The sequence below is a fragment of the Somniosus microcephalus genome, chromosome 13 (assembly GCF_052327205.1).
Source record: "Somniosus microcephalus isolate GS21.2 chromosome 13, FLI_Smic_1.0, whole genome shotgun sequence".
NCBI lineage: Eukaryota > Metazoa > Chordata > Chondrichthyes > Squaliformes > Somniosidae > Somniosus > Somniosus microcephalus.
Genome location: NC_140999.1, coordinates 156,124,723 through 156,151,778, shown reverse-complemented (window position 1 = coordinate 156,151,778; position 27,056 = coordinate 156,124,723). Strand labels below are relative to the sequence as shown.

The 27,056-nt window shown below is 43.6% G+C and overlaps 1 protein-coding gene across 2 annotated transcripts in view; it reads left to right on the top strand.

The window, feature by feature from the left end:
* LOC147108694 (collagen alpha-1(XIV) chain-like) overlaps positions 1 to 27,056 on the top strand; it is a 185,047-nt gene that overhangs the window by 136,558 nt on the left and 21,433 nt on the right. For both annotated transcript variants that reach the window (XM_086005412.1, XM_086005411.1), the window contains exons 32-40: positions 56 to 165; positions 1,763 to 1,921; positions 2,661 to 2,738; positions 10,702 to 10,788; positions 12,451 to 12,504; positions 12,649 to 12,744; positions 12,947 to 13,000; positions 16,369 to 16,422; positions 19,973 to 20,026. In XM_086005412.1, coding sequence (XP_085861538.1) covers positions 56 to 165; positions 1,763 to 1,921; positions 2,661 to 2,738; positions 10,702 to 10,788; positions 12,451 to 12,504; positions 12,649 to 12,744; positions 12,947 to 13,000; positions 16,369 to 16,422; positions 19,973 to 20,026 — 746 coding nt within the window. The remainder of the gene's footprint in view (positions 1 to 55; positions 166 to 1,762; positions 1,922 to 2,660; positions 2,739 to 10,701; positions 10,789 to 12,450; positions 12,505 to 12,648; positions 12,745 to 12,946; positions 13,001 to 16,368; positions 16,423 to 19,972; positions 20,027 to 27,056) is intronic.

The window sequence follows — 27,056 nt, the reverse complement described above, 5'->3', positions numbered from 1 at the left end:
GCTTTATGTTTAAAGTAGCATCATTCTAATTTATGCTATCCCATTCAACTTTCAGATAACCAACAAACTCTCAATTATTTTAATCTCGATTATAAGAGTGAATTTCAGGGAGTTACTTTTAACCAGCCTGAAGTTAAAAGGATTTTCTTTGGAAGTTTTCATAAGGTACATATTTTATTTTTAGAGTCTGATTAGAACTCAGTAGTGCAGTAACTTTTAATTTTTGTGTATGTATGAAAGTAAAATGTTGATGTTTTGATTATATATACATATTTACAGTGCTTTCCAAGCAATTATATGATCATATAGGAGAGTCGGTAAATTCAAAGAATAAAACTTGAAATAAAAATAGAAGTGGCTGTTGGTGATATTATGGAACAGACATTTAATATTTTTGTATAACAATCTGTTATCTGGTCGGGAGAGGGCATTATCCCATTTCAAATAGTGCATTAAAATAATGGACAGAGGAAGATCACACAAATGTGTTCACCATTCATTCGTCAATCTCACATCTTTAGTTACTCGGCAACAATGAAAGTAATGTGGGGAATAAGGGTAAAAAAGATTGTTCCAAAAGGATAAGGCTATGGATAGTAAGTGGATCAAGACAAATATGAAAACAAGGTAAAGGAGATTAAGAAAGTGGTTAGGAGCATTAAAATAGAAAATCAGGTTAGGATAACAGGGAATATTAAACAATGCTAAATGAATAATTCTTCCCTGTGTTTATAGAGTCCATAGGCAGTTTCCCCAGAATGAATTCCTGGAGGGAGGGAGCCATACTAGGTGAGCCTGAGGATGTTACAGGAAGGCTAAGCACTAAATTGGGGGAGGGGGAACTTCACACAATAGGGAACAGGCAAACCAAATACAAACAAACCTAGATAGGTTGGAAAGGTGAGCTGCTTAGTGGCAAATGGCATTTCATGTAGACAAATATAAGGTAACGTGACAAGGGAAGAGAAATAAACAGTGGGAATACAAACTAAATAATTCTAGGCAACAAGACACAACACAGGAGAGGAATGTGGGAGCATTGGTGGATAGTTTACTGATACCAACAATGCAGTGTGCAGCATTAGTAAGGAAAGCTAACTGGATCTTGGGAAGTACTACCAGAGGGAGAGAGCATAAATCGCAGGAGGTGATAATGAGTCTGTACAAGGCAGTGGTACGGCCACACCTCTAGTACTGGTCACTGTACTACACCAAGGATATCCAGGCATTGAAGGCTATGTAGAATACAGCAACCAAACTGATGTGTAGCTGAAGGCATCCTTGGTTTGATGAGAGCTTGAAGAGTCTGGGATTGTTTATTGTGTAGAAGAGAATGCTCAGGGGAGATAACCAAGAATCTTGAGGAATAGATAAATTTAATCCTGATAATATGTTCAAGATTGCCACAAACTCCAGAACCAAGGACACAAGCATGTGCTTAGAAGAAGGAAGGTGCACAGGCAGTTTAGATTTAACCATTCGGTGAACCAGAGAGGCAGCTGAGGAAAATTGCGTGGAAAGTTTAAGGAGAAATATGTGAGAAAGTGAGCAACTGAATGGTATTAATCTTTGGGACTGGCCAGATGAACTGCAGAATCATTTCCAGTCCTGTATTTCCCTTTGCAATATGTTAGACATTCTTGCATCTTTTGTATGGTTACAAGCCTCATAAGATGGTATTTAATTGGCCTTCATCATATTATGAATAAAATATTCATTGCAAGTAATACTAAACCAAAACTGGTCTTTCCTGTCCCTTTAGGTCCATATAGCAGTGAGTAGGACAAATGTCAAGCTTTATATTGACTGCAAGGAGATTGGAGAGAAGTTCATTAATGTTGCTGGGAAAATCTCCACAGAAGGATTTGAGATGCTCGGGAAACTGGTAAAAACCAGGGGCCCCAACAGTGGTTCAGCACCAGTAAGTGATTAAGGATCAGATTTTCCATTTCTTTGACATTGTTGGTGAAAAATAAATTCACTCGAGTCTGTCTTAAAGTAAAAGTACAGTTTATTAACAGAACGTTCTGGGAGAAGGTCATAGACCCCGCGGTCTAGTGATGCCCTTCTCGTTCTCTCTTGGTTGGTACAGCTTTTTATTCTATTTTCATCCAATCACATTGTATTACAATAATCACCTGATCACATATGGCTTATTTATTCTTTTCAGTATTAGTAAAGGTTAGTTACATCTTACTATGCCTTTGGTCACATGTCAAATTCCCATGACCCCTATATTCTGCTGTGTCTACAATTTTTAACTAAAGCAGCACATTCCTTATCGCTTACTCAAAACACACATATTCTGTCTTGTCCCACAGCTGCGTCTTATCTTTGTTTTGCAAAGCTTCCCTACACACTGTCCTTTGTTTAGTTCTGCTTTTTCACATAAGAAAGTAGCACTTTTTAGTCTGTCCTTTGTTTAATTTTGCCTTTTTACGTAAGTCAGTTTTTATTGTGAAATTTCTTATCGCCACCTGGTTTCTTTTGGCTCTTGTTCATATTCACATGACCCCACTCCTTTGTTCTGATTTTAATTCTGCTGGCACCACTTAATTAGTGGTTACCTCGGCTATCTGAATTCTGAGAGGGTTCATTTTAACCCCTTCAACATGTTTCATTTTGTTGATATTTTTGACTCTGTTGAATTGTTTGTTCAGTTTCAGTTACAGGCGTTTGAAATGATTTGCAATACTTCCTGGGCTGACATGGACAAATGCTGTGATCTACCTGCACTGGTGAGTTAGTCAAATGAATAAATTGAAGCCTTATTAAGCCATGGGATGCTGGCAGACAAACACTTAGCCTGTTATGCACTGAAACATGGTAAGCAATTGCCCACAGCAAGGTCCCACAAAAAGCAAATGACACTGATTTAATTTGGTTGAGGCAGAAATGTTGATTAGACATTGGAGAAACTGCCTGCTTTTGAATACTGCCATGGAATCCTTTGCATGTAGTACAACAGAGCCTCTCTTTAACATCTCATCCAAAAAGTGGTACCTCCAATGATGTAGCACTCCTTCAGTACTGCACTGAAGTGTCAGCCTAGATTATGTGCTTACGATGTGGAGCTTGAACCCATAACTCTCTGACTGAGACAAAAGTGCTACTGACTGAGCCAAGCTGTCATTGGTATTTGACAAGTACAATTGGCCCAGATGGATAGGACACAATCAGAAAATGGACTTGCAGAGTCATAAATCTTTTATAATTGCCTCCAAGCAACATTTAGCTCCTCTTTTCAACCTAGCCAGCCCAATAATATCCATGATGATTTAATTGAAACACTCATATATTTCTTCAAATTTCACTGGAGATAAAGCTATTTACCCATATGCTCGTCTTTCCTGTCTCTTTAGGTCCATATTAGCATATAAAGTGAGTGATAACATATGAAAATAAACAAATTAATATAGATTGGTGGATTTCTCATATCATTGCTTACTGTAAGTGAGTTGAGAGAATGACAAAAGTGTTATACCATATGATGCACAATGTGTTATTCTGCTGCTATAACAGAACTGTGTCCCTTCAGAAGCACAAAGAATCTTTGGCCAGAATTTTCCGGGGTGGTAGCGGGCGCGATCGGTGGTGGATTGGGTAGGAAAGTTGTTATTTTTGCCAGCGGGTCAGGAACCCGCTGTCATCCCGCCCCCACCCACCTTTCCCCCAGGCACGTCTGTCATCGCGGAGCTGACCCGACCAGCGGGCGACCCAATTGAGAGGTTTTTTCACTTTTTAAATTTAACTGCATGGCCAGGGCAACCATGCTGCTCAGGAACCACGTCTGTCAACCTGAGGCGGGAGTTCCATGGCCATTGCTCCAGCTGATTACTTGACAGCATCAAATGTACAGTAAAAGCTCCCACCTGACAGATGATCACTTTCCTCAGGCAGAAGCTGTTGCTCAGTCCATTTTATTAAATCCGTGTGTTAATGGAGACACGGAATGCAGGAGTTGGTTATAACAGGTCTTTACTGAATGGAGACAATCTGGTAACTGAAACTACAGAAGCCTGCCAGGGCCTTTTATACAGGGATGGTCACTGCCGGTACTGCAGTCTGAGACCAGTTATTCCCTTAAAGGGACATACACAACAATTCCTCCCCTTTTAGATAAACAGTACATAACATTCATTTAACAACTAAATAATAACTAATTACAATTACAATTACGGTTGCTAGATACATTAGTTGAAGTTAAGCAATTATAAGTTCAGTCTTTGAGGAGGCTTCCTGATTCTGTCTGGATAACGCCTCTTTGGGATATCAGGTTCTTCTGGCAAGGTTGAGTCGGGATCAATGTCGTTGTTTGGTTCGTCTGCTTCCAATATCACCGATTCTGCGGCAGATGCAATTGGTACTTCGGTTTCATCGCCAGGTGTATCAGATCGTGGTGTGGAGTTGAGGTTTTCCAGTGACTCTAGAATCTGGTCAGCATGGCGTCTTACAATGCTTTCTCCAACGTCCACAGTATACATTAGAGGTCCTTGCTGTGTACAGATCGTTCCTGGCTGCCATTTCTCTGTGCGGTAGTCCCGGGCCAAAACTGGTTGACCTATCTTAAAACTCCTGGTCGGCCTTTCATTCATATTCTGAAACTGCCTGTTCTCCACATCTCTTCTGACGTTTGGCTTAACCAAATCCAAGCGGCATCGTAGTCTTGGATTGAAGAACATCATGGCTGGAGTTTGGTTGGTAACCGCATGTGTCGCATTCCGGTAGGCAAACAAGAAGTTATCCACCTTATGTTGTAGGGGCATATCTTCATTACACATTGCCTTGATAGCCTTCTTGAATGTTTGACCAAACCTCTCGGCCAATCCATTAGTGGCTGGATGATATGGGGCGGATGTGTAATGCTTAACACCATTGTTCTTTAAGAACCTCCGGAACTCTTCAGACACAAACTGTGGTCCATTGTCGGAGCAAATCTGTTCAGGCAGCCCATTCCTGGCGAATATGGTTCGTAAGACTGTGATAGTTTTTTCTGTGGTGGTTGAGGACATTTTTATTACCTCTGGCCACTTTGAATGTGCATCCACCGCAATTAAAAACATCGAGTCCATAAATGGACCAGCAAAATCAATGTGCACCCTTTGCCATGGAGATGAGGGCCACTCCCATGGATGTAGAGGGGCTTGTGGTGGGGCGTTTTGGACCTTCTGGCATCCTGTACAGCTCTTGGTCATCTCTTCGATTTCTCTATCGATTCCCGGCCACCACACAAACGCTCTGGCTAAGTTCTTCATTTTTACCCCTCCCAGATGACCCTCATGAAGCTCATTGAGCACTCTATCCTTCAATTTGGGTGGAATTACTACTCTGGATCCACACATTAAGGTTCCTCTGCACACTGACAGCAGTTCTCTTCTCGGCGAGAATGCTGGCAGCAGTGGTTCGCCATGTGCTGGCCATCCCTTCACCGTTAAATCATAGACCCGGGAGAGTGTCGGGTCATTTCGTGTTTCCTTTTCTATGTTTGCATTCATCACAGGGAGACATTCGACAATAGTCGAGTGGAATAACTCCACTGGATCCACTGCCAGTTCTTCATCCACTGTCGGCAACGGTAGGCGCGACAATCCATCAGCATTCCCATGCTGTTTAGTTCCTTTGTACTCAATGTCATATTGGTGTGCCCCTAGGAAAAGGGACCACCTCTGTAGCCGTTGTGCCGTCATTATCGGTACGCCCTTCTGAGGGTTGAAAATGGAGACGAGAGGTTGATGATCAGTTAGTAGAGTAAATTTCTGACCGTGCAGGTAGTGATTGAACTTCTTCACCCCCCCCACACCAGGCTGAGGGCCTCTCTGTCAATCTGGGCGTAGTTACGCTCGGCTGAAGTTAACGAGCGTGACGCAAAAGCTATCGGCCTCTCAGAACCATCAAGGAATTTATGCGACAGTACCGCCCCAATGCCGTAGGGAGACGCATCACACGCCAGTCTTATCGGTAGTGATGGGTTGTAGTGAGCCAATACTTCTCTTGAAGTGATTAGGTCCTTACTCTTCTGAAAGGCCCGCTTACATTCATTGCTCCATTTCCATGCTGCTCCCGTTCGTAGTGGGGTGTTCAGTGGATGCAGAATTGTGGACAAATTCGGCAAAAACTTATGGTAGTAATTCACCAATCCGAGGAATGACCTCAGTTGTGACACATTTTCAGGTGCTGGAGCCTTAACTACTGCTTCAATTTTGTCAGGGGACTTATGCAACCCCTCTTCATCAATCACGTGGCCACAATACGATATCTGTTTCTTAAAAAACTCGCACTTGGGGCGATTGGCTCATAGCCTATGTTCACGTAGTCTAGTGAGCACCTGCTCTAGGTTGGCAAGGTGTTCACTGTCATCTTCACCTGTCACTAGGATGTCGTCCAAGTAACACTGAGTCCTCGGAATCCCTTGCAGGACTTGTTCCATCGCTCTTTGCCATATCGCCGGAGCTGATGCTACTCCGAATACCAGTCGATTATACTGGTAAAGACCTTTGTGAGTGTTTATCGTGAGATACTTCCTAGAGGATTCTTCAACCTCCATCTGCAAATATGCTTGCGCTAGGTCAATTTTTGTAAAACGCTTCCCTCCGGATAGTGAGGCGAAGATATCTTCTATCCTTGGAAGAGGATATTGTACTGTGTGAAGGACTGGGTTCACTGTCACCTTGAAGTCCTCACAGATGCGAACCTTCCTTGGCTCCTCAGACTTATTGTATAACGTTTTCTTCATGACAGGAACGATGGGTGTCGCCCACTCGCTCCAGTCTACCTTAGATAACACGCCTGCATTCTCCAGATTCTCCAGCTCTGCCTCGACGGCTGGGCGAATTGCATATGGTACCGGTCTTGCTTTGAAAAACTTGGGAATTGCATTCTCCTCTGTTTTTATCGAGGCGGTTATGCCTTTAAGAGTGCCCAGTTCTTGTAGAAATACCTCTTTGGCGTCAGCTAAGATTTTTGACAATCGTCCAGGAGTGACGTCGTCATCCTTTTTACCAGCCACCGTCAGTGCCTGAATGGAGTGCCAGTCTAAACTTATCTTTCTGATCCATTCACGTCCCAATAACGGTAGTCCACCATCTTGCAGAATGTAGAGATACAATTTCCGTATTTTCTTGCCGTTGTATTCGACAGGCAGCCTTATTTTTCCTCTGGGGTATACTTTTTGCCCTGTATACGTCCTCAAGACAATGGATGTCTCTCTCAAGGGTATGTGTGAGAATAGCCGCTCGTAGTCTCATCGATTCATGACGGTTAGAGCTGATCCTGTATCCAATTCCATTTTGACTTGAGACCCTGCTATCGTGAGGGCGACCCAAATGGTTCGGTGATCCTCTTTTGCGATTACGTTGTGAAATTTGAGACAGCTTAGTCTCTTGTTCCCGGATTCACTATCGCTCATCTGGTCTTCGGAACTACTGTCTGTCATCTTTTGTACTTTCCTGTACGGTTCCTTAGTAGCCTTTTTATTGTCGTTGGTCTTCTTCTCAGACCTGCAAACTCGTGCAATGTGTCCCATCTTTCTGCATTGCCTGCATATTTTGTCCGTGGACCAGCAGTCCTTCTGGTCATGGTTTGTTCTGCCGCAGCGATAACATTTTGCAAATCCCCATGTCATTTCGTGGGTGCCGTATTCCTGTGGCTTTTGTTGTATTTCCGCAGCTCCCCTTGCTGCTGCTTTGTACGATACTGCCACGCTGAAAGCCTTATCTAGCGTCAGCTCTTTCTCTGAGAGTAACCTCTTCTGGGTTCCTTCACTCAGGAGTCCACAGACAAATTTGTCCCGTAAGGTATCTGCCAGTCCTGCTCCGAACTGGCAGTGCTTTGATAGCTTGCATAGTTCCGTAAGGTAATCAGCAATGCTCTCGTTTTTATGCTGATTTCTCCTGTGGAATTTAAATCTTTCTGCTATCAGCAGCGGTGTAGGATTTAGGTGTCCCTGTAGGATAGCAACAATTTCGTTAAAACTCTTCGCCTTCGGTTTGGCTGGAGTAATCAGGTCCCGCAATAGGCCGTACGTTCTTGCGCCCATTAAATTTAGCAATACCGATGCCTTTTTCCCCTCGGCTATTTCGTTTGCCTCGCAATATACCTCGACTCTTTCCACATACGTGGTCCAGTCTTCTATTGCATTATCGAAGGCAGTGATATCGCCAGTCTTTGGCATCTTGAAAATCTAAGATGGCGTCTCCCGCGCTTTTCCTTCGTCCCCGATGGATCAAAATGGCGCCTCCCGCGCTTTTCCTTCTTACCCGCCGAGTTAAGATGGCGCCTCCCGCGCTTTCCCGCCGCTGCCGCTGCTGTCAACGCCGCTCTCCACGGTATTTTTTATTTTTAACCGTTCCCGTCGTGGAGCAGACCCTCTGGGACACTTCCCTCCCTCTTCTTAGGTCCGAACGCTGCCCGGCTGCAAAGCACCGGCCGCACCCTGTGTGCTCCACCCTCTCTCTCTCTCTCTCTCTGCTTCCCGACTCGCTGCCCGGCCCCGTTGCAGAGCCACCCGATCGAGCTCTAGCCCACTGCAGCCCAGGAAGGATCAGTGCACTACCTGCCACCAGCCCGATTAGCTGGGAAACCACAGACTGAGGAACCAAGCCTGGCTCTTGACAGTCTCCCCTGCAAGTTTTCAATCTGATGATTTGGAGGGCGGTTGCCCACGGTCGACGCCCGTTTCTCGAGTTTCTTTGGATTATTTTTTTTTTTCTTTTCTGGCTTCGACCTTCAATAACGTCGTCTGCGGTGCTGCCGAGTTGCAGGTAAGTTCGTTTCTTACTCGTCGCCAGTATTAAATCCGTGTGTTAATGGAGACACGGAATGCAGGAGTTGGTTTAACAAGTCTTTACTGAATGAAGACAATCTGGAAACTGAAACTACAGAAGCCTGCCAGGGCCTTTTATACAGGGATGGTCACTGCCGGTACTGCAGTCTGAGACCAGTTATTCCCTTAAAGGGACATACACAACACATTTCCAGCACAGATTCTGCAGGGTGCAAGTCTTTCCAGCAAAGTCTCCATCCGGTCCCACCTCATTGGAAGAACTCTCTCACCAGTGACAGATCGCTTCTGTCATCTGTACTTCACCTGCCATCTATTCCATCAACATGGGCGCCCTTTATACTCTCTCACCTTGGTCCTCAGAATCGGATGACGATCAGCCCCAACATCAGCAGCACCAGGCACACCAGCAGCACCAACAACAACACCAACCTTCTCCGCAATCAACTGATTCTGTACAGGACATAGGGCATCAGCACCTGAGCACATTGCTGCCTGGGAGGCCAGGGATGGCCTCATCATGGCCAGATTTAGTTAACTTTATGCTGTACACCATGGCTGCCACATAATGCGCCAGGTTGGCACCACCCCACACCACCACCATAAAGCATCCCTACAACGACCAAGCCATTCCTTTCACACTCATCACCATTGTGGGGTGGAGGGGGGGGGGGGTGGCTACCGTTATGTCTCGCCATTTACTGTAACTCACTAAGCCACTTCCAAAGGTGCACAAAAATCTGTCCAAGACCGGAAAGTGTTGAAAATAAAGATTTCAATGTTTGACAGCACATTAACAGAAACTTTACATGAACATTGGATAAAACATTCAAGTGGCTACCCTTGTGTGTTGTTAGTTGGTATGATTGCACTAGGATGAGGGGTGGCTAGTGAGATGGGGAAGTGGTAATGTAGATAGAGAGGGATGGGTGGAGGTGCAAGGTATGTTGTTGTGAGTGAGGATGTGCAGGAGTAGGGTAGGGAAGGCAGAGTGATGGGGATCTGATGAGAGGCACAGCAGGATGAAGTTGAGTGTGGCTTTGTACTAATGTTTCCTGATCTAGTGAGATCATTGAAAGGTTTGCGGCACTGCACCCAGGTCCTCCTCACAACATCCCTGCCTGTGACCTCCTGTGCAACCTGCAACCAGGCTGTTTTTGTCTCCTGGGGGGGTCTCTTCCACCCATTGGAAGGGAAGAGGACCTCCCTGCTTGCTCTGACTCCCTCCATAAGCATATGGAGGGAGTCATGGGAGAACCTGGGTGCAGCCCTCTGCCTCTGTGCAGTCATTGTCAGTGTTTGCAGCACTTCAATGCTATAGTACACTGACAGCACTATGTTAGATTAACGTCAAATGTAATGTGGCCGTGGTGCCTTTAAAGATCCCAGCTGAAAACGCGTCATGAATGACATCACCAGACCCATTCCATTTAATTGGGCCAGGTAATGCGCTGGATGGGCTTACTAGGCCCCCTTAAGGGAAAGTAATTTTCAGCAGTGGGATGGAGTCAACAGCAGAGTCACGACCCGCCACGCCGACCCCATCGAGGTAGGCAAAATTCCGGCCTTTGACCCTACCTGTGTTTACTTAAAAACAATCAGAGTTTATTCACTGTTTGCTGAGAGAAATTTGCAGCTAAGAAGGTGTTTGTAAATTTCAGACAGCAGGTCAAAAAATGCCCATTGATAAGTGTCTGGTTTTCTGGTTGCTTTGCATTTGCAACTATATGTGATGTCTGGAGTGTGATGTATGTAATGGATAGATAATTATATTGAAATAAAGTCACTAAAACAGATTAATAGAAACTCCATTGCAGTATCATTTTCAACACTACTGTTTGTTTTCAGTTTTGGGATCTGCCTGTCTCTGTTCTACATGTGCTCCATAAATTGTAGTAATTGAAGTATTTTCCTGGTTTTAGAGAGATGAAGTGAAGTGTCCTCCTCGTTTCCATGCTTGCACTTGTTCATCAGCTGTCAAGGAACGACCAGGGCTTGTAGGACCACCAGTAAGTTTATCATCTTTTATCACACAGCGCAGAATGACCATAATGCTATTGATAAAATAGAGATAAGAAATGTTGCAGTGGAGAGTGAATGAAGTCACCATACCTGACGGATATAATTAAGCAACATAATGGATAAACTAATTATTATCGCTCTGGGAAAGATAAGCAATTATGGAAACACATTGAAACAGTCTTAACTGCAGACCTGGCATAAGATTTTCAATATATGAATTATTCAGGAGCAGTTTAAATACTTCAGGCTCCATATAGAATTTCCAATTCAAGATCAATCTGTTGAGATCTTTCAGAATAAAAGGTCAATTCGATAGCGCCTGATAATGGGAGAAAAGTAATCAGCTCGTTGAACTTAGAAGAGAGATGCCCAAGGACTATCTTACATTTGTCCTCGGGCCTCATTGGAATAAATCCGGCGAGCTGTGGGTGCCAATAAGTCGCTCGAACCCAGCTCGCCGGTCCGGGCCATTCAAATTTTGGCCAGGAGGAAGCAAATGGGATGGCGGGGGGTTGGGGAGGTGGAGCTGTTTTGTGGGAACTTGATGTGCATTCCTAACTCCACATTGAGGTAAGTTTCTTGCGTGGCCTCCATTGGCCCCTTCAAGGACCACTGGTTAAGCTACAGCAGAGCCTGAAAAACTAGTCAGAACTTGTGCTGCGTCTCAACCAATTTCCTGAAATATTGAAGGAGGGTCCTGTGCTCAATTCAGGTGGGCGCCAGGGCTACCTAAAAAAAAAAAAAAGGCCCCGATGAATTTAGCGGCAGCATAAATCAAATGCGGAATGTGTCTCTGCTAAATTCGTTATTGTTGCACCTGTTTAACGCCCATAGAATGGGCATAATGATGTTGAATTTAGACCCCCAACTATTTCAGTTGGCAAGTGAAATCAAAGACCAATCTGTCTGCTGAAGTGGACATAAAAGAATGAGTAGCACTATTTGAGAAAATGCCTTGGGATGTTTTACTATGTTAAAGGCATTATATAAATGCAAGTTGTTGTTGTTGCAAAATCACTTTTTTTAATTTCACATTGAAATAGCCATTTGTTTTCATCAGGATTTTCTAGCTAATATCAAAATTGTTTTTAATACAGTGTTAATTGTCTTAGAACCTTTTTTGACAATTGCTTTAAGTCCATTCATAAGAGAGTCAGAAGGTAGTGGTGTTCATATCACTCAAATTTATATACTTGTGATCTGAAATGCAGAATACACTGCTCAGTGTGGTATTCTATCTGATGCCTGATCATCTATTATTTCCTCTTTGGCCCTGTGGGATAATAGTGTCAAAACAAATATCGTGTCTATCTGAAATTCTTCTTAAAAGAAAGACTTGCATTTTTATAATACCTTTTGCGACTTCAGGATATCCCAAAATGCATTATAGCCAATGGAGTACTTTTGAAGTGTAGTCATTGAAGATAATGTAATGATAAGGTTGTATTTTTGAGAACGTGATTAACTTGACAGCATCTGAACCTAAGTCCAGTCGTCAGACCCATCTTCCATTAAGATGCTCCATGCTTTGTCCACTGCCGGAAGAGTTTGAATGCATTCATTCATTCCTTCCTTAAAGAGTTCAAATGCATTAAAAACATAATATAAATTCGATCTCTTAATCCTGCACTTTTTAACCAATTCTGCAGGGACCTCCTGGTTTAAGAGGTGCCCAGGGTGAACTTGGGGAGCCTGGACCTCAGGTAGGTGTATGAACATGTTGTACAATGATGTTCTACTTGATTCCAAACTTTGAGTTTCAATAATGGACTAACAAGCATTTGTTTACTGGAAATGAATCAACTTTCAGAAATTCCTTCAGTCCTAACACAACATTTGTTCCCTAGGGTCAAGAAGGTCCAATTGGTAACACAGGGCCTATGGGATTAGAGGGTCAACCCGGACCTCCGGGGCCAAGAGGACTCAGTATGCAAGGACCTGCAGTATGTATGCTATATTCATAAATACAAAACAAACACAAAAAAATCATGTTAAAATGTTTAAAATACATAAAAATTATCTTTTAAAGTATACATACATGATGCCTCATTTGTTGGTAGTGTTTAGAATTAAAATATAATTAACTTATTGGAGAAAATTATGAATATTTTACCAATGTCCTTACTTTTCATTCCTTTTAAAAAGGGTCCTCCTGGTGAAAAAGGTCACAAAGGTGAGCCTGGACAAAGAAGCAACCAGGTAAAGATTCAAACAGAAATATACTTTCTGCTAACTTTTTCAATTAAATACTTATAGTCAGTAGAACCACTTTTACTTTAAACTATTGTAAGGCTCAGTAAAATATTGATCTAAAGATTATGAAAAATTGGCTCTTCCAAAAAAGCAAATTTAATAATAATTTAACCTGTGAGTTGGTAAAAAATAAAGTCCATTTAGCATCTTGTGAAGGGAAGGAAGTTTTGAAGATGGCGATGTTTGGGGTGGGGGAGAGTAAGGTAATAAGTGACTGGAGGCCTACTTATCCAATGCAGCTGATTAATGGGAACTCCTGCACATGTCCCGCCCCAGTTTGGAAATGTCGCATAGAGGAAAGATAATTCCGTTCTGATGCAGTTTGATTTACAAATTTCAGGAGCGATTAGTGCAACCAGAATTCAAGAAGTGTTTTCTCTTGAGTTGAGCTGTAATTTTCTTTTTCTCTTTGTCTCTGGTTACAGAGCTGTTGCCAAGCAGCTGTTGCACAAAGTCTTGCTCGCCCATCACCCTGGCCTCACTGGCCTTCCCTGGCTCTAAATGCACTGAATTCAAAATCCGTGTGCTCTTTTTTACAAAATCTTTCCACGGGTTCACACCACCATAGCTCTGCAACCTCCCCAGCCCTATGTCCCAGCTTGTACCCTGTGGTCCTCCAACTCCAGTCTCCTGTTTAACCCACCCCTCCAGTGTTCTTCATCTCATGGCAAAGCTTTCAGCCATCTAGGTCCTAGCCTCTGAAACTCCCCCCAAAAAACCTTGCTTTCTGTCATTGTGCCTAATTATTCTACTGTTACTTGGTCTGTTTCTCTCTCCTGTGTGAAGCACCTTGAAACATTTTATTACATTAAAGATATTGTGCGAATACAAGTTGTCGTCATTGTCTGAGATTGTGCTAGATTACAAAGTCCCATTTTACGCTGCTAGAGGTGATCAAACCAGATACAGTTTGCCAACATTTATTAGAGAAATTAGACTGATTGAGTCAATCAATTTGTGGAAATTTCTATCTTCATTATTTTAACAGCAGTGTTAACCCTATTTAAAATTAGCCTATTAAATAGCAGAGTAAGGAAGTTAATACGAGCACATTAAAGCTAGATAATGAATTCACGCAGTATATATATATAACATCAATGACAGTACTATCTAACCTATAGTGATAATTTTTCCCACACAGCCAGTGTTTGTCTACTTTGTTATTTGGCACATTTACAGCGTTTGCTGAGAGCTCATTAGCAACTATAAGTTGTTGCAATGCAAACAAAACTTCTGGGAAATTGGACCAAAGATTAAGATATCTTCCATATTATTTTTGAATGGTTTCTTTAGCTATGGGAAACATATATAGCGCAAATGGTTCTACTCTGTCTTATTTCAAATAAAATGAGAATTTTTACCGGTGATGCATATTGCCTATTAATTATCTAGCTTTAAACATTACTCCCTAAACTGTCCTCGTGGTTTCCTTTAAAACTATAAAAGAAAAAGTTTCAATTGCAAGAATTTTCAGCAAATTATTGTCATAGCAGTTTCAAAGAGACATAAACAAACATGCAACATTATCATATGGTCAACTATGTATGAATGTGATAATGCAATATTCCCTATATATATCCCACTCGAGAGACTTGAGCACAAACATCTAGGCTGACACTCCAGTGCAGTACTGCACTGTCGGCGGTGCCGTCTTTTGGATGAGATGTTAAACCGAGGTTCTATCTACCCTCTCAGATGGACATAAAAGATCCCATGGCACTATTTTGAAGAAGAGTAGGGGAGTTAGCCCTAGTGTCCTGGCCAATACTTAACCCTCAATCAACATAACAAAAACAGATTATCTGGTCATTATTACATTGCTGTTTGTGGGAGCTTGCTGTGCGCAAATTGGCTGCCACGTTTCCTACATTGCAACAGTGGCTACACTCCAAAAAGTACTTCATTGGCTGTAAAGCGCTTTTTGATGTCTGGTGGTCGTGAAAGGCGCTATATAAATGCAAGTCTTTCTTTTCGAGTCTGTGCTGAGTTAACTGATCTTAGCTGGAGTGGTAGGAGCGCTATAACTGATCTAGCATTCTCTGGCAGGGAGAGAAAAATGCTTCTAATTACTATCCTGTGACCTGAATTTGCTCTATCTCATGATATATTATGGGAATAAATAAAATAACTTGCAAGCCACTTTCCCACATTTGTAAACAGAAAGCTGTGCACTGAGAGGATTCGTGCTGCAGTGTCACTGATTATACCTAATGCTAAAATGTTTCTACTTTATGGAAGCAGAATCTGAATACTAAAGTGTTCCTCTGTGGACTTTAGTTGGAGACAGGAATGGGCTTGGATGTGATGGTCCTCGTAATTGGGTAACCCGTCAGCAATCATGGTGTGGGCTCACCACTTGTGAGGTACCAGCAGGTGCTCCGCACCCATGGAGTTATATCCCAGAAAAGAGTCAATGAGGGCGATTTTGCCAGCCCTGGGGAGGCGGGTTTGGAGGCGGGACTGCCGGGAAAATGGCTGAATTTGGGGGCGGGTGCCCAACCCGTCTCCATGCCATCTTGCCAGGAGGCGGGTAGCCGTCCCGCGCCGGGTCCCGTCTCCTTGGAGGCGGGAAGGGATTACAGGTAGTTAACGGCAGAAAATAGGATTATCCCCTTTTTGCCCACACAAGTGCGGGCTTCCCGAATGCTCCGAGGGTCACCGAGGCGAGTAGTGGTTCGGAGGGGTCCAAAAGTGTGCTGTGGAGGTGAGTGATGGGTGCAAGTGTGGAGAGGTGAGTATCTGAGGTAAGTGCAAAGTGTTAGAAAAAGTGTACTTACCTTTGTTTCTTCCTGCAGGCTTCAATCGGTGGGTATGCGGAGAGTCTCGCACCTCTGCGGCAGAGATGACAGATGGCCATTGCATTCTCCAATGCAACAACCATCTAATTTCTACAAAAGAAAGAGGTTTGATGAGGTCTTGAATTCAAGAACTCACCAAACTACAGAGAATGTCAGTGCTTGACAGCTTCACAGAGCTGTCAAACGATGACAATTCAGTGACAGATGAAACATCATACGTTGACGTTCTCTGTAACTGGCTTTCCCTTAATTGGCCTGCTAAGCCCGCTGGGTGGGCTTAACAAGGTCAATCAAGGGAAAATAGCATGGGTTGGCCAGAAGTTGATGGAGGTGGGACTGAAACCCGACAAGTGGGAGTCCCGCCTCCAAAAGCTCCTCATTGACAAAATCCAGCCCAATGTGTTGGGAAGGGGATAATTGGTGGGAAAGGGAAGATAAAATCGCAATTATTAGCTTGCTAATTGAACAATACATGATTGCACATTATCAAACCTAACTTACTTTATTTCTCCATAGGGTCTCCCAGGTCCTCAAGGTCCTCCAGGGAGAGATGGACTTCAGGGACCAAAGGTAAACCAACATTTGTGTAGAAGTAACCAAACAACAGATAGTTCTATATATAAAAAATGCAAAATACACAGTTTCGCTGTATTTCATGGCATATTAAAGGGGAGTCAACATTGAGAATCCACTTTCCCAAGCTTCTAAATGGAAGATTGCACAGTGACCGGACTGATGCTACAAAGTCACTGATTACACCTGATGCTAAAACACTTCGACTTCATGGAGGCTGAATTTGAAAACTATGACCGAAACATGAAAGCTGCATTGCAATGATCCAGAATGAGATGGGTCTGCTACCTGCTTTAGTCCAATTTTCATGATTGGCATTTAAGACTACTAATTTATGGTTTTTGTCATGCAAAAAAAAGAAAAAATGGTGAAGTGAACATGTAAGCACATTTAGTCAGAGAAAGAGATGCTTTTGCCAATTCTTCCACCATAGTGTGGTTTTCTGGGTGGCCGTGGGGTGCCCATCAGGACAATTAGAAGTCATGCCTCCCCTGTTTGCCATTAAGCTGCACTAGAATAGTTGACACCAGCAGAATGACTTACTTGAGGCTCTTCATGCCGGTAGAAAAAGGACAAATAATCTTAAGGTAAGCTTTCTTCTATAAAAAGGGGAATACTGCAATAAAAAGTGCTCTCCAAATTAGCTGTGTCCAATCTTTTTGTCTTTGTGGATCATATTATTCATACTATGGAGCCTTTGAGTTAATTATAGAAAGAAAAGAAATAAGTGCAATTACATAGCACCTTTCAGAACCTCAGGATGTCCCAAAGGGCTTTGCAGCCGATGAAGTACTTTTGAAGTGTGGTCACTGTTGTAATGTAGGAAATGCGGCAGCCATTTGCCCACAGGTCCCACAAACAGCAATGTGATAATGACCAGATCATCTGATTTAGTGATGCTGCTTGAGTGATAAATATTGGTCAAGGCACTGAGGAAAACTCCCCTGCTCTTCTTTGAAATAGTACCATAGGATCTTTTTCAATCAAATGAGATGGCAGACAAGGTTTTGGCTTAAGGTCTCATTCGAAAGACTGCACCTCCAACAGTGTAGCATTCCCTCAGTACTGCACTGGAGTGTCAGCCTAGATTTTGTGCTCAAGTGGGTAATTTTAACCACAAACAACAGGTGAGTTGGGGTAATGTGGGATGTTAAAATTTGGGTGCCTCATATTTAACCTGTCTTCCAGGTTTAACCCTGGCTGGACCGGGTTTCCCAAGCCTCAAGAAACCCGACAGCTAAAGGGAGGCAAGGACTGCTTTGTGGAAAAAATAAGTGCCTTTACAGCGCTGCTTGTGGGCCAGGAGGAGCAGGAGTGCTTCCACCCAGACCACCAAGTTTACCTTCTTCCTTGCCGGCCATCAAACCCTCCCCCCCCCCCCCCCCCCCCCCCCGGGATACAAAGCCCCACGGCCCCTGCGATCGGACCTCCCAGGATCGGAGATCGGATGCCTCCCCGCCCCAGGGATCGGTGACCACCCCACCCCCAAGGTCCGGATCCCCAATGCCCCCACTAACCCAGCTGCAAGCTCCCTACCTGGGCTTGGGCCTCCTCAGGAGCGTTCCCCGCCCGACAGGGATCCAAGCCTGTCAATCAGGCTGGCTTCTGGGCGGGGAACCTGCTTGGAAAAAAGAGACGTACGCTGTGGAGTCAAAACTCTACAGCCCGAACTAAACTCCTCCCCACCCCACTCTGGCTCACAAAACCCACCCCAATCAAGAGTGGGGCCCAATCACTGGAGTGGGACTTGAACCTACAACCTTCTGACTCGGAGGCAGTAGAGTGGTACTACTAAGCCACTGCTGATGAGCTTAAGTCTATAGTCCCATTAATTTGGATATGTCTCAGGTTGTTGATGCTAACAGATCTTGGTGATCTAATTAACCCATCAATGAGGCAACAGAGATAAGAACAACTCTTTGCAAACCTGCAGACTCACAAAATTTAAACAGGAGAAATCAGTGAATAAGAGATATTAGCCCAAGTATGACTGAATTGCCTGAGCTTTGAGAGTTGGATTGTTAGGGCTAAAGAGCTACGTTTGGTTCGCACAATTTGGACCCCCCCCAATCTTAGACTTTCCTTTTCCTTTAATGATACCCAATTGAATAACACTCACTTCTAGCACGAGAAGTGGGGCAGTTTCTGAAATGTATCCTCAATAGTTTTTCACTGTAATTACTCATTCCTGTCATTAACAATTTTTGCTGAATTTCTTACTCTAAAAACTGTTTAATGCCATAATTTTTAATTGTAGCAAGGTGGCCAATGATTAACGGTGAGGCATTTAAAATTTCTCGATAAAGTATATTAAAAAAAAGCTTGCAGACTCCCTTGATGGATGAGTGGAAAATGCAGCACGTGATGCGGGTATTTACGCCAGGTTCAGTTCCCTGCCTCTGCTGATTTTAGCTGTTGGGATGCTACAACTAATATCACTGAGCTAGTGAAAAGAAATGTCATTGAGTGTCCAAATACTCTGGCTGAAAAGTGCATCTGATGGTATCTGGATAGGCCGTGATGCCGTTCACAATCAAATAGCCTGCTAACATTTGCTGTTTAGATTCACATTCGAGAAGTGACCACTTAGATGAGGGGGGCTGGAGACTGCTTCCATCCACAGACTGGTACCCCAGCAAGAGTCAGCATTTTCCGAAAACTGGAACAAACATTTTAAAAATTATATATCTAATCAGTTAAAAATAACATGAAAACTAATTGTAAAATAATACAAATCATTTTAGAACCTCACCCCCTGGGTTTGTTTTGATTTTCTCATTAAGATCAACATTTGAAGCAGTTTTATTTAGTTTAAGCTGCTCCCCTTCACCTGTCCACTATTGGTGACAGATCTTTCAGCGTGTTCGCTGAAATTCCCTTCCTAAACCAAACTCCTTCGGCCTTTTACTTCTCTCTCCACCCCAAAAGCCTTCTCAATATCTGTTCTTTTGAACACCTCCTTAACTCTTCTAACTCCTCCTTCCTTCCCCACACTCTCCACCTTCATCCTCCCTCCATTGGGATGTTTTTCTGCATTAAAGGTGTTATATAAGTGCAAGTTGCATAGTGTTATTTAAAAGTTACATCAAACCAGTGGATATAACCGTGACAAGGATGGCTTCAGGTCCATGATTTTCTATATTTATTAAATACAAGATACTGATTAGATTGCTTATGTTCCGCTGAACTTTATCAGACCCAGTTTGAATGTAGCATGATGTGTTATGGAACATTTCATGTGTAGTTCAAAAAAATATTGAAACTGTACCCGAGATATCTTTATTGTTTCAAAATCAAATTGGTAAATAATTTGCCATTTGTTTTCCATCACCTAATATAGAAGTATCTGGGTTTAATTTCAATTGATGGATGTATTTGCTACGTTTACGGAGGGAACAAATCCTGTATTGCCAGCCAAGCTGAGGGCAGCCTTCCTGCTCACTATAGAATAAGGCACGGGTGGAGCGGAACTGTGTTCTTTTTAATTTGGGTATCACCAATAAAGATGTTCTGTGATATAGATTGTCAATTGGTGTCAATGTTTTAGGGTACAAGAGGACTGGAAGGCGCAATAGGACCCCCAGGACTTCCTGGACCAAGAGTAAGTTTTATTTACAAGGGATTTGGTTTTATAAAAAGTCGTAAGTAACAAAATATATTTCACTTCATTTCTGAGGACAAAATGTTCAGAAATTTCTTGACCAGTTGCCTGCAAAACAAAAATATTTTGTTTCCACATTGAATCTTTTAGAGGATGATCGCGTGCCCTTCCACTATTTGATTAGAATTGAAATCATTAGGTTGTTTGGATTATACTGTTACAGAACATTGATTTTCTATTTTTCATTACTATTTGTAAATGTGAATTATTTTCTCACATATATCTCATATTTTTCATACTAGAAATGTAACTCAGCAATGCCACAATATAGATTAGTTTATACTAAGGAAATCACTTTAACATTTTGTGGTATGCATTAATAATTGGTTATTCTGGAGTACTGTGAACAGAAAACTCAATTGAAGTCAGGGTTTATTCATTTATTATCTCTACTCCTGGTTTTGGCAAAGCTATAAACCTAGAAATTACTGTTGGCAATTTTATCATAAAAACACTAGTATTCAGTTCTTCTCTGCACCATTTTAACAGAGATGTTTATCCATTTAAAATAAATCAGATAGTGCCTCCATTAAACTATGAAGAGACAAATTAGATACTAATGTGCTAAGGGCTCATGCAATAGGAACATAGGAATTGCTGGACAGTAAAAGGCCAAGGTCCTTCTAGTTTGTCTTCTGCCATCCTGGTAGTCGCATGATACAACAACAATGGAGTTTTTGACTAAGCATAGCAATCAATCTTTATCAGTTAATCTACAACAGACCCAGACATGATGAGAGGAAAACATAAGTGGTGGAGAGCTTTGGGAACCATAGGTCCAAAGTCACCTGCTCCTCCCAAGCAAGCTACACTCACCATGTCATGTCTCAAATTACTCATATACTGTATCCCAAAATGTTATTTTCGGAAAGAAATCTATCTAATTTGCATTTGAATGAATCAATACTAACTGCTTCCACCGTTTCCCGAGGGAGCCTGTTCCATAGATTAACTAAGCACTCACTACAATATTGTTTCCACAGATTAGGTTTGAATTTACCCCCCTTCAACCGCAGGCTGTGTCCTCTGGTTCTACTGTTCTGGACAAGGTGAAATAGCTCATCAGGGTCTACATTATCGAGTCCCTTTTAGAATCCTAAAAGCAGCAATCATATCACCTCTCAACCTTCTCTTTTCCAGTGAGAACATGCTCAATTTACATAATCACTCCTCGTAATCCAATCACTCCTTCCCCTCAATTATTCTGGTTGTTCGCTTCTGTATCCTTTCAATAACTGCAATATCCTTTTTGTTACTGCAGCGACCAGAACTGTACACACTATTCTAAGTGTAGTAACATCATTCATAGAAATTTCAGGGCCCTGCAATGTTTACATAGAGCCAGCTAGTGGCAACACATTTAGTGTAAAAATTAGAATTAAGTTTGTTGTTTGAATTGTTAATATTGAATTCCTTAGCATGGGGTATGATTTATTTCATGAAGTTATTACACTTTCAGTTGAATTAAGGTTGCAAAATTCCCATTCCAAGGGTAGATATGTCTGTGAATACAGATTCTGATAATGTCAAAAGTAAACCCTGATCTTATCCACACTCAGGAACTCAGTGCGCAAGTCAGACTTAATGAATTAGATTTGATTTTGAATGAATTTAAAATGGAGCTGTTGGTCACAACTCTCCCAAGCTGAATAATTTCACTTCTAGCTATTCTGTATCCACTTTGTTTTGTTTACACATCCCAAGGAGTCAAATAACTCATCACTTTTTGCACACAGATAGCTAATAAATAGTCTGACATAATTTTATCTGTGTCTGCACTGTGACACAAGACTATTGAACAATGAGGGTAATTTTCAACCTCAGTGGCCGGGTGGTAACCTGACGGCGGATCATCTGCCTGTTGTAGAACCTGCCCAATTTTCATTCCATTGTTTTCAATTGAATGGAAATTGGGCAGGTCCAATTGGGGTGTGGGGGGGTTGAAAATGACCCTCAATACCTCTATTCAGAATTAGTCAGTACAATGTGAAAAATCAATTTCCTGTTAGCTGTAATTAATCTTTCTGAAAAAATGTTTCCTTCTGTAATGCACCTTAGTATGTTGTTCTACATTAAAGGTGCCATCTACATGATTGTCATCATTATGTCATGTCCAGTTCTGACCAAAGCGAGACCACATTATGAAATCTTTTCTTTGACCACAGTTCACTAGCAGATATTTTGGTAGAAATTATCCACACCACAATCAGGTTAACATCCACCCTAAAATAACGCAAGTGACTACATTCACACCAAGCAATTGTGAATTGGAAACCTATCTTTTTCATCATGGACTTTGTTAGTGTGGAGCCCAGCAGAGTTACTTTATTTCTCAACCACAAAGTGTGGCTATGTTTGGTTTCAGATTGTAGTGTAGAAAGTACTGTTAGTATTAGCAGAAGAGTATGTAATGCACTAGTATAATATTCCTCTGCCTTTATATTTTTAATGTTGTCATCCCTCTGATAACTGCACCTGGCAAAAAGAAAACTATTACAGTACATGGAAAATGGTAAGAACAGTCCTAGGAACTGCGACTGCATTCATTATAAAGAACAACACAAGCTATAGTGTGTTTCATTGACATAAGTTCTGAACCCCTTCACATTGGTACATCTCTCTCCACCTTCAGAATTGGGCTTATCTGTCTGACATAATTTCCTAGTCCCCTCTTAATCCTGCTCAGCACCAACTCCCAGTTGTAAAGTACCTTAGAACATTTTGCTGCATTAAGTGCTGCTGCTGCAATTGTCGTAGGAGCACCCAAGATGTCTTGTTGATGAGCTACTCAAGCTTCATTTTTGTGGTTTATGATGGGTCTGATCACTAAGCTGCTTCACTAGTTTCCAGTTTTGTGTGTTACCTTCTCCACATAGGAATAGTGAGAGATTCTGGGCATAAGAACATAAGCATTAGGAGCAGGAGTAGGCCGTATGGCCCTTCCACCGATCTATCTATCTCAGCCTTAGAATCATAGAATGGTTACAGCATGGAAGAAGGCCATTTGGCCTGTCGAGCCTGTGGCGACTCTCAGCTAGTCCCACTCCCCTGCCCTTTCCTCGTAGCCCTGCAATTTTTTTTCCTTCAGATACTTATCCAACTCCCTTTTGAAAGATAAGATTGAGTCTGCCTCCGCCACCCTTTCAGGCAGTGAATTCCAGATCTTAACCACTCGGTGCGTAAAAAAGTTTTTTCTTATGTCGCCTTTGGTTCTTTTGCCAATCACTTTAAATCTATGTCCTTTGGTTCTCGACCCTTCTGCCAATGGGAACAGTTTCTCTCTATCTAATCTGTCCAGACCCCTCATGATTTTTAACACCTCTATCAAATCTCCTCTCAATCTTCTCTGCTCCAAGGAGAACAACCCCAGCTTCTCCAGTCTATCAACATAACTGAAGTCCCTCATTCCTGGAATCATTCTCGTAAATCTTTTTTGCACCCTCTCTAAGGCCTTCACATCCTTCCTAAAGTGCAGTGCCCAGAATTGGACACAGTGCTCCAGTTGGGGCCGAACCAGTGTTTTATACAGGTTCATCATAATTTCCACACTTTTGTACTCTATACCTCTACTTATCAAGCCCAGGATCCTGTAAGCCTTTTTAACTGCTTTCTCAACCTGCCCTGCCACCTTCAAAGATTTATGCAGACATACCCCCAGGTCTTTCTGTTCATGCATATGCCTTGAATATACTCAATGGGCTGGATTTTCATCGGGCCGTTGAGGCGGGATTGGAGGCGTGTGGGGGGTTAAAATTGCAGAAACTGGCAGGCGGGCCCAACCCCACCTCCAAGCAATTTTCAAAAAATCGTGTCTGCTGATCCCGTCTCCGTCCCACCTCCAAGAGATGGGATAGACCATTAAGGCCCTTAACAAGCACTAAATTGCCATTTTGATAGGCCTTTGCGATTTTAACTTTTCCCACGTGAAGCACGCCTGTTCTGAAACACGACGGTGAAACAATTGGATTGCTAACTATCAGCTGTAGCTCAACCATTAAATAGGAGATTTGATCAGCCATCATTTGCAGGTGGCAGGACTTTGTTGTCTCAGGTCTGGGGGAACTTTTAGAAGGCATAATCACAGCTGTGGAAGTTTGGAGCCTGACACCCATCTCCAGTGTGACCTCCTGGGAAACCCCTCTCGCCACCTTGACTGAGTGCTTCCTCAACTGAGGCATATACCAGAAGCATGGGAGCCATTTATTTCCTTCCCTTCTGGACATTATATGAGAACGAAGACCAGCCGCAGCACCAGCAGAACCATGAACAACAGCAGCACCAACAGCAGCAGCACCAGCAGGAGCGCCAGGCTGCTGCTCCCCCACCTGAAGCTGCACAGGCCAGAATGCGCCAGCCCATGGAAGCCTGTCGGCACAGGAGATACCCCCCAAACAGGGTTTACAGACACAGGGTCAGCTACCTCAACATGACTGAGCAGCAGTGCCAAAGGCGGCTCCGATTTTCGCGAGAGGTAGTGGGTGACATCTGCACAATGCTGCAATAAGACCTGCAGCCCAGAGGACCAGGTGGCCAACCCTTACCAGTGGCCGTCAAAGTCACCACCGCACTCAACTTTTTTGCCTCAGGGATCAGCAGCAGACATCAGCGGCATCACCCAGGCGGCCGCACACAATTGCATCACGCAGGTAACCGATGCCCTCTTTGCCATCGCACACAATCACATCCATTTCACCAAGGATCAAGCAAGTGTCACGGCACGTGCGGTTGGATTAGCTAATCTGGCAAGGCTTTCCAAGGGTGCAGGGCATCGTTGACTGCACACGTGTGGCCCTTAAGGCACCCCTTCGTAATCCAGGTATTTTTGTCAACCGCAAGGGCTTCCACTCCCTTAACGTTCAGCTGGTGTGTGACCACAAGAAGGAAATTTTGCATGTTTGTGCCAAGTACCCTGGCAGTTGCCATGACTCCTTCATACTGTGCTAATCTAGTGTGCCTCCACTATTCAGTCCGCCAGACCAATTTAACGGATGGCTACTTGGAGACAAAGGGCTATCCCCTGAAGATGTGGCTAATGACGCTGTTGAGGAGCCCATCCAACGAAGCTGAGGAGAGCTACAACTTCAGCCACATGTCCACCAGAGCCATAATTGTGCAAACCATCAGTTTGCTGAAGATGCGCTTCAGATGCCTGGATAGATCAGGTGGAGCCCTGCAGTACTCAGCAGCCAGGGTCTCCAGAATCATTGTAGTTTGCTGTGCACTTCACAACCTGGCACAGCGTCATGGCTTGCAGATTCATGAGGACCAAGTGGCTTGTCACATATCCTCCTCAGATGAGGAGGAGGAGGAGGAGAAGGAGGAGGAGGAGGGCGAAAACGAACATTTTGCAGAGGCCCATTAACCAGCGGCAGCAGTACGCGAGAACACAGCTGCCCGGGATGCAAGGAACGCACTCATCTTGGCCAGATTTGCTTAGTCTAGCCAATCAAGCACTTTTGCCTTGCAGCTTCTTACTTGAGCATCGACAATGGCCAAGAATGAACGGATTCCTAGCAATTTGATCACCATACTGACAATTGCAAGTAATGCTAAGCCCTCAATGTGGAAGTCCCATTCGCGAAATGACACATGCCACAACTACAGCAGTAGCCATCAGATATTTTATTTACAGTAATCATCTGATGGCTTTTTAACATAAAACATCAAATTTCACCCAAGTGACTAACCTTGTGACTATTTGTGCAGTATCTTTCTCTTACGCGTGCTCCTACGTGGTGCTTCCCTTGTGGCTTCAGCAGATGTGGAGGCCCCTTGCTCACTTTCTTGCTGCTCCTGTCTCGACACCTTTGGCGGGCGTCCTCTGGGGTTGCGAACATGTGAGGGCTCATCAACAGTCTGCTGCTCCTGCGGCTGTGCAGGGGTTGAGACACCGATCTCAGTTGGGTGTGGACTCTGGTGGGGCTCTGACCAAGGGCTCTGCAGTGGCATGCAAGTGTGAGCGTTTGGAGAGGAGCCCCCACTTCCTTGATGTCTGCCACCAACTTCCCTCTCATGGGTCAGGTCCCCCTCAATGCTTGCAAGTGGCTTGAGAGCACCTTGCTGCACATCAGGGGGGCCATGGGGACCTGTATCTGCACTGGCAGTCCTACTCAGAAGGACTTCCATGAAGGTCTGGTTTCTCTTTTCAATAGATGACCATCGCTCCTCCAGAGATGTCATTCTATTCAGAACACTCACCATGTTTTCTGCACTCTGGCGACTTATCACCTCCATGGAAGTTGCCATCCTTTCCATGGTGATGCGTTCATGCACCAATGATTCCACAAAGGCTCTGCTTATGTTCGCAATGGACTCCTCCATTCGCTTCACACTCGCAGCGACCCTGAGACAAAACCTACCAGTTTCAGCACCGCTGATCTTATGGATGGACCCAGAGGCAGAGGGTCGACATGCAGCTAAGCCGAGCTGGCAGAGTCCTGCGCCCTCCGACTAGGACTCTCCACTGCTGTCCCTGTCTCCACAATCTGCTGATGCTCACTTGTGAGCTGTGATACACCAGGTGACAACACTACTCTATCTCGCGATGGTCCCACCGAGGTGTGAGTGTCTGCGCTGGTGCCGGGTGCGTTGAATTCTGGTGACGCTGCGCCCTCAGTTGTTGCAGCTTCCTTTGAGGAGTCTGGATGCTCAGGATCTTCCTCCTGGCTAGTGGGGACAGGTGCTTGTGATGGTCCTGTGGGGGAGTAAAGGAAAGAATCAGAGATGTGATGCCAAGGTTACATGCACATTGCATATTGCAGATGATCATAAGTCCATCTGTTAGAGCTTCAGAATCATTATCAGCGACTCATGCAATGTCATTGAGAGAGATGGAAAACTATTCCCTCACCAGCTTGCTGTGATGCGCCCATCAATCCGTCCCCCACTTGGGAATCTTCCTCCACTCCCACGATCTCCAGGACCGCCTCCTCCCAGGTGGTGAGCTGGGCTACTGAGGGTGGCCCTCCTC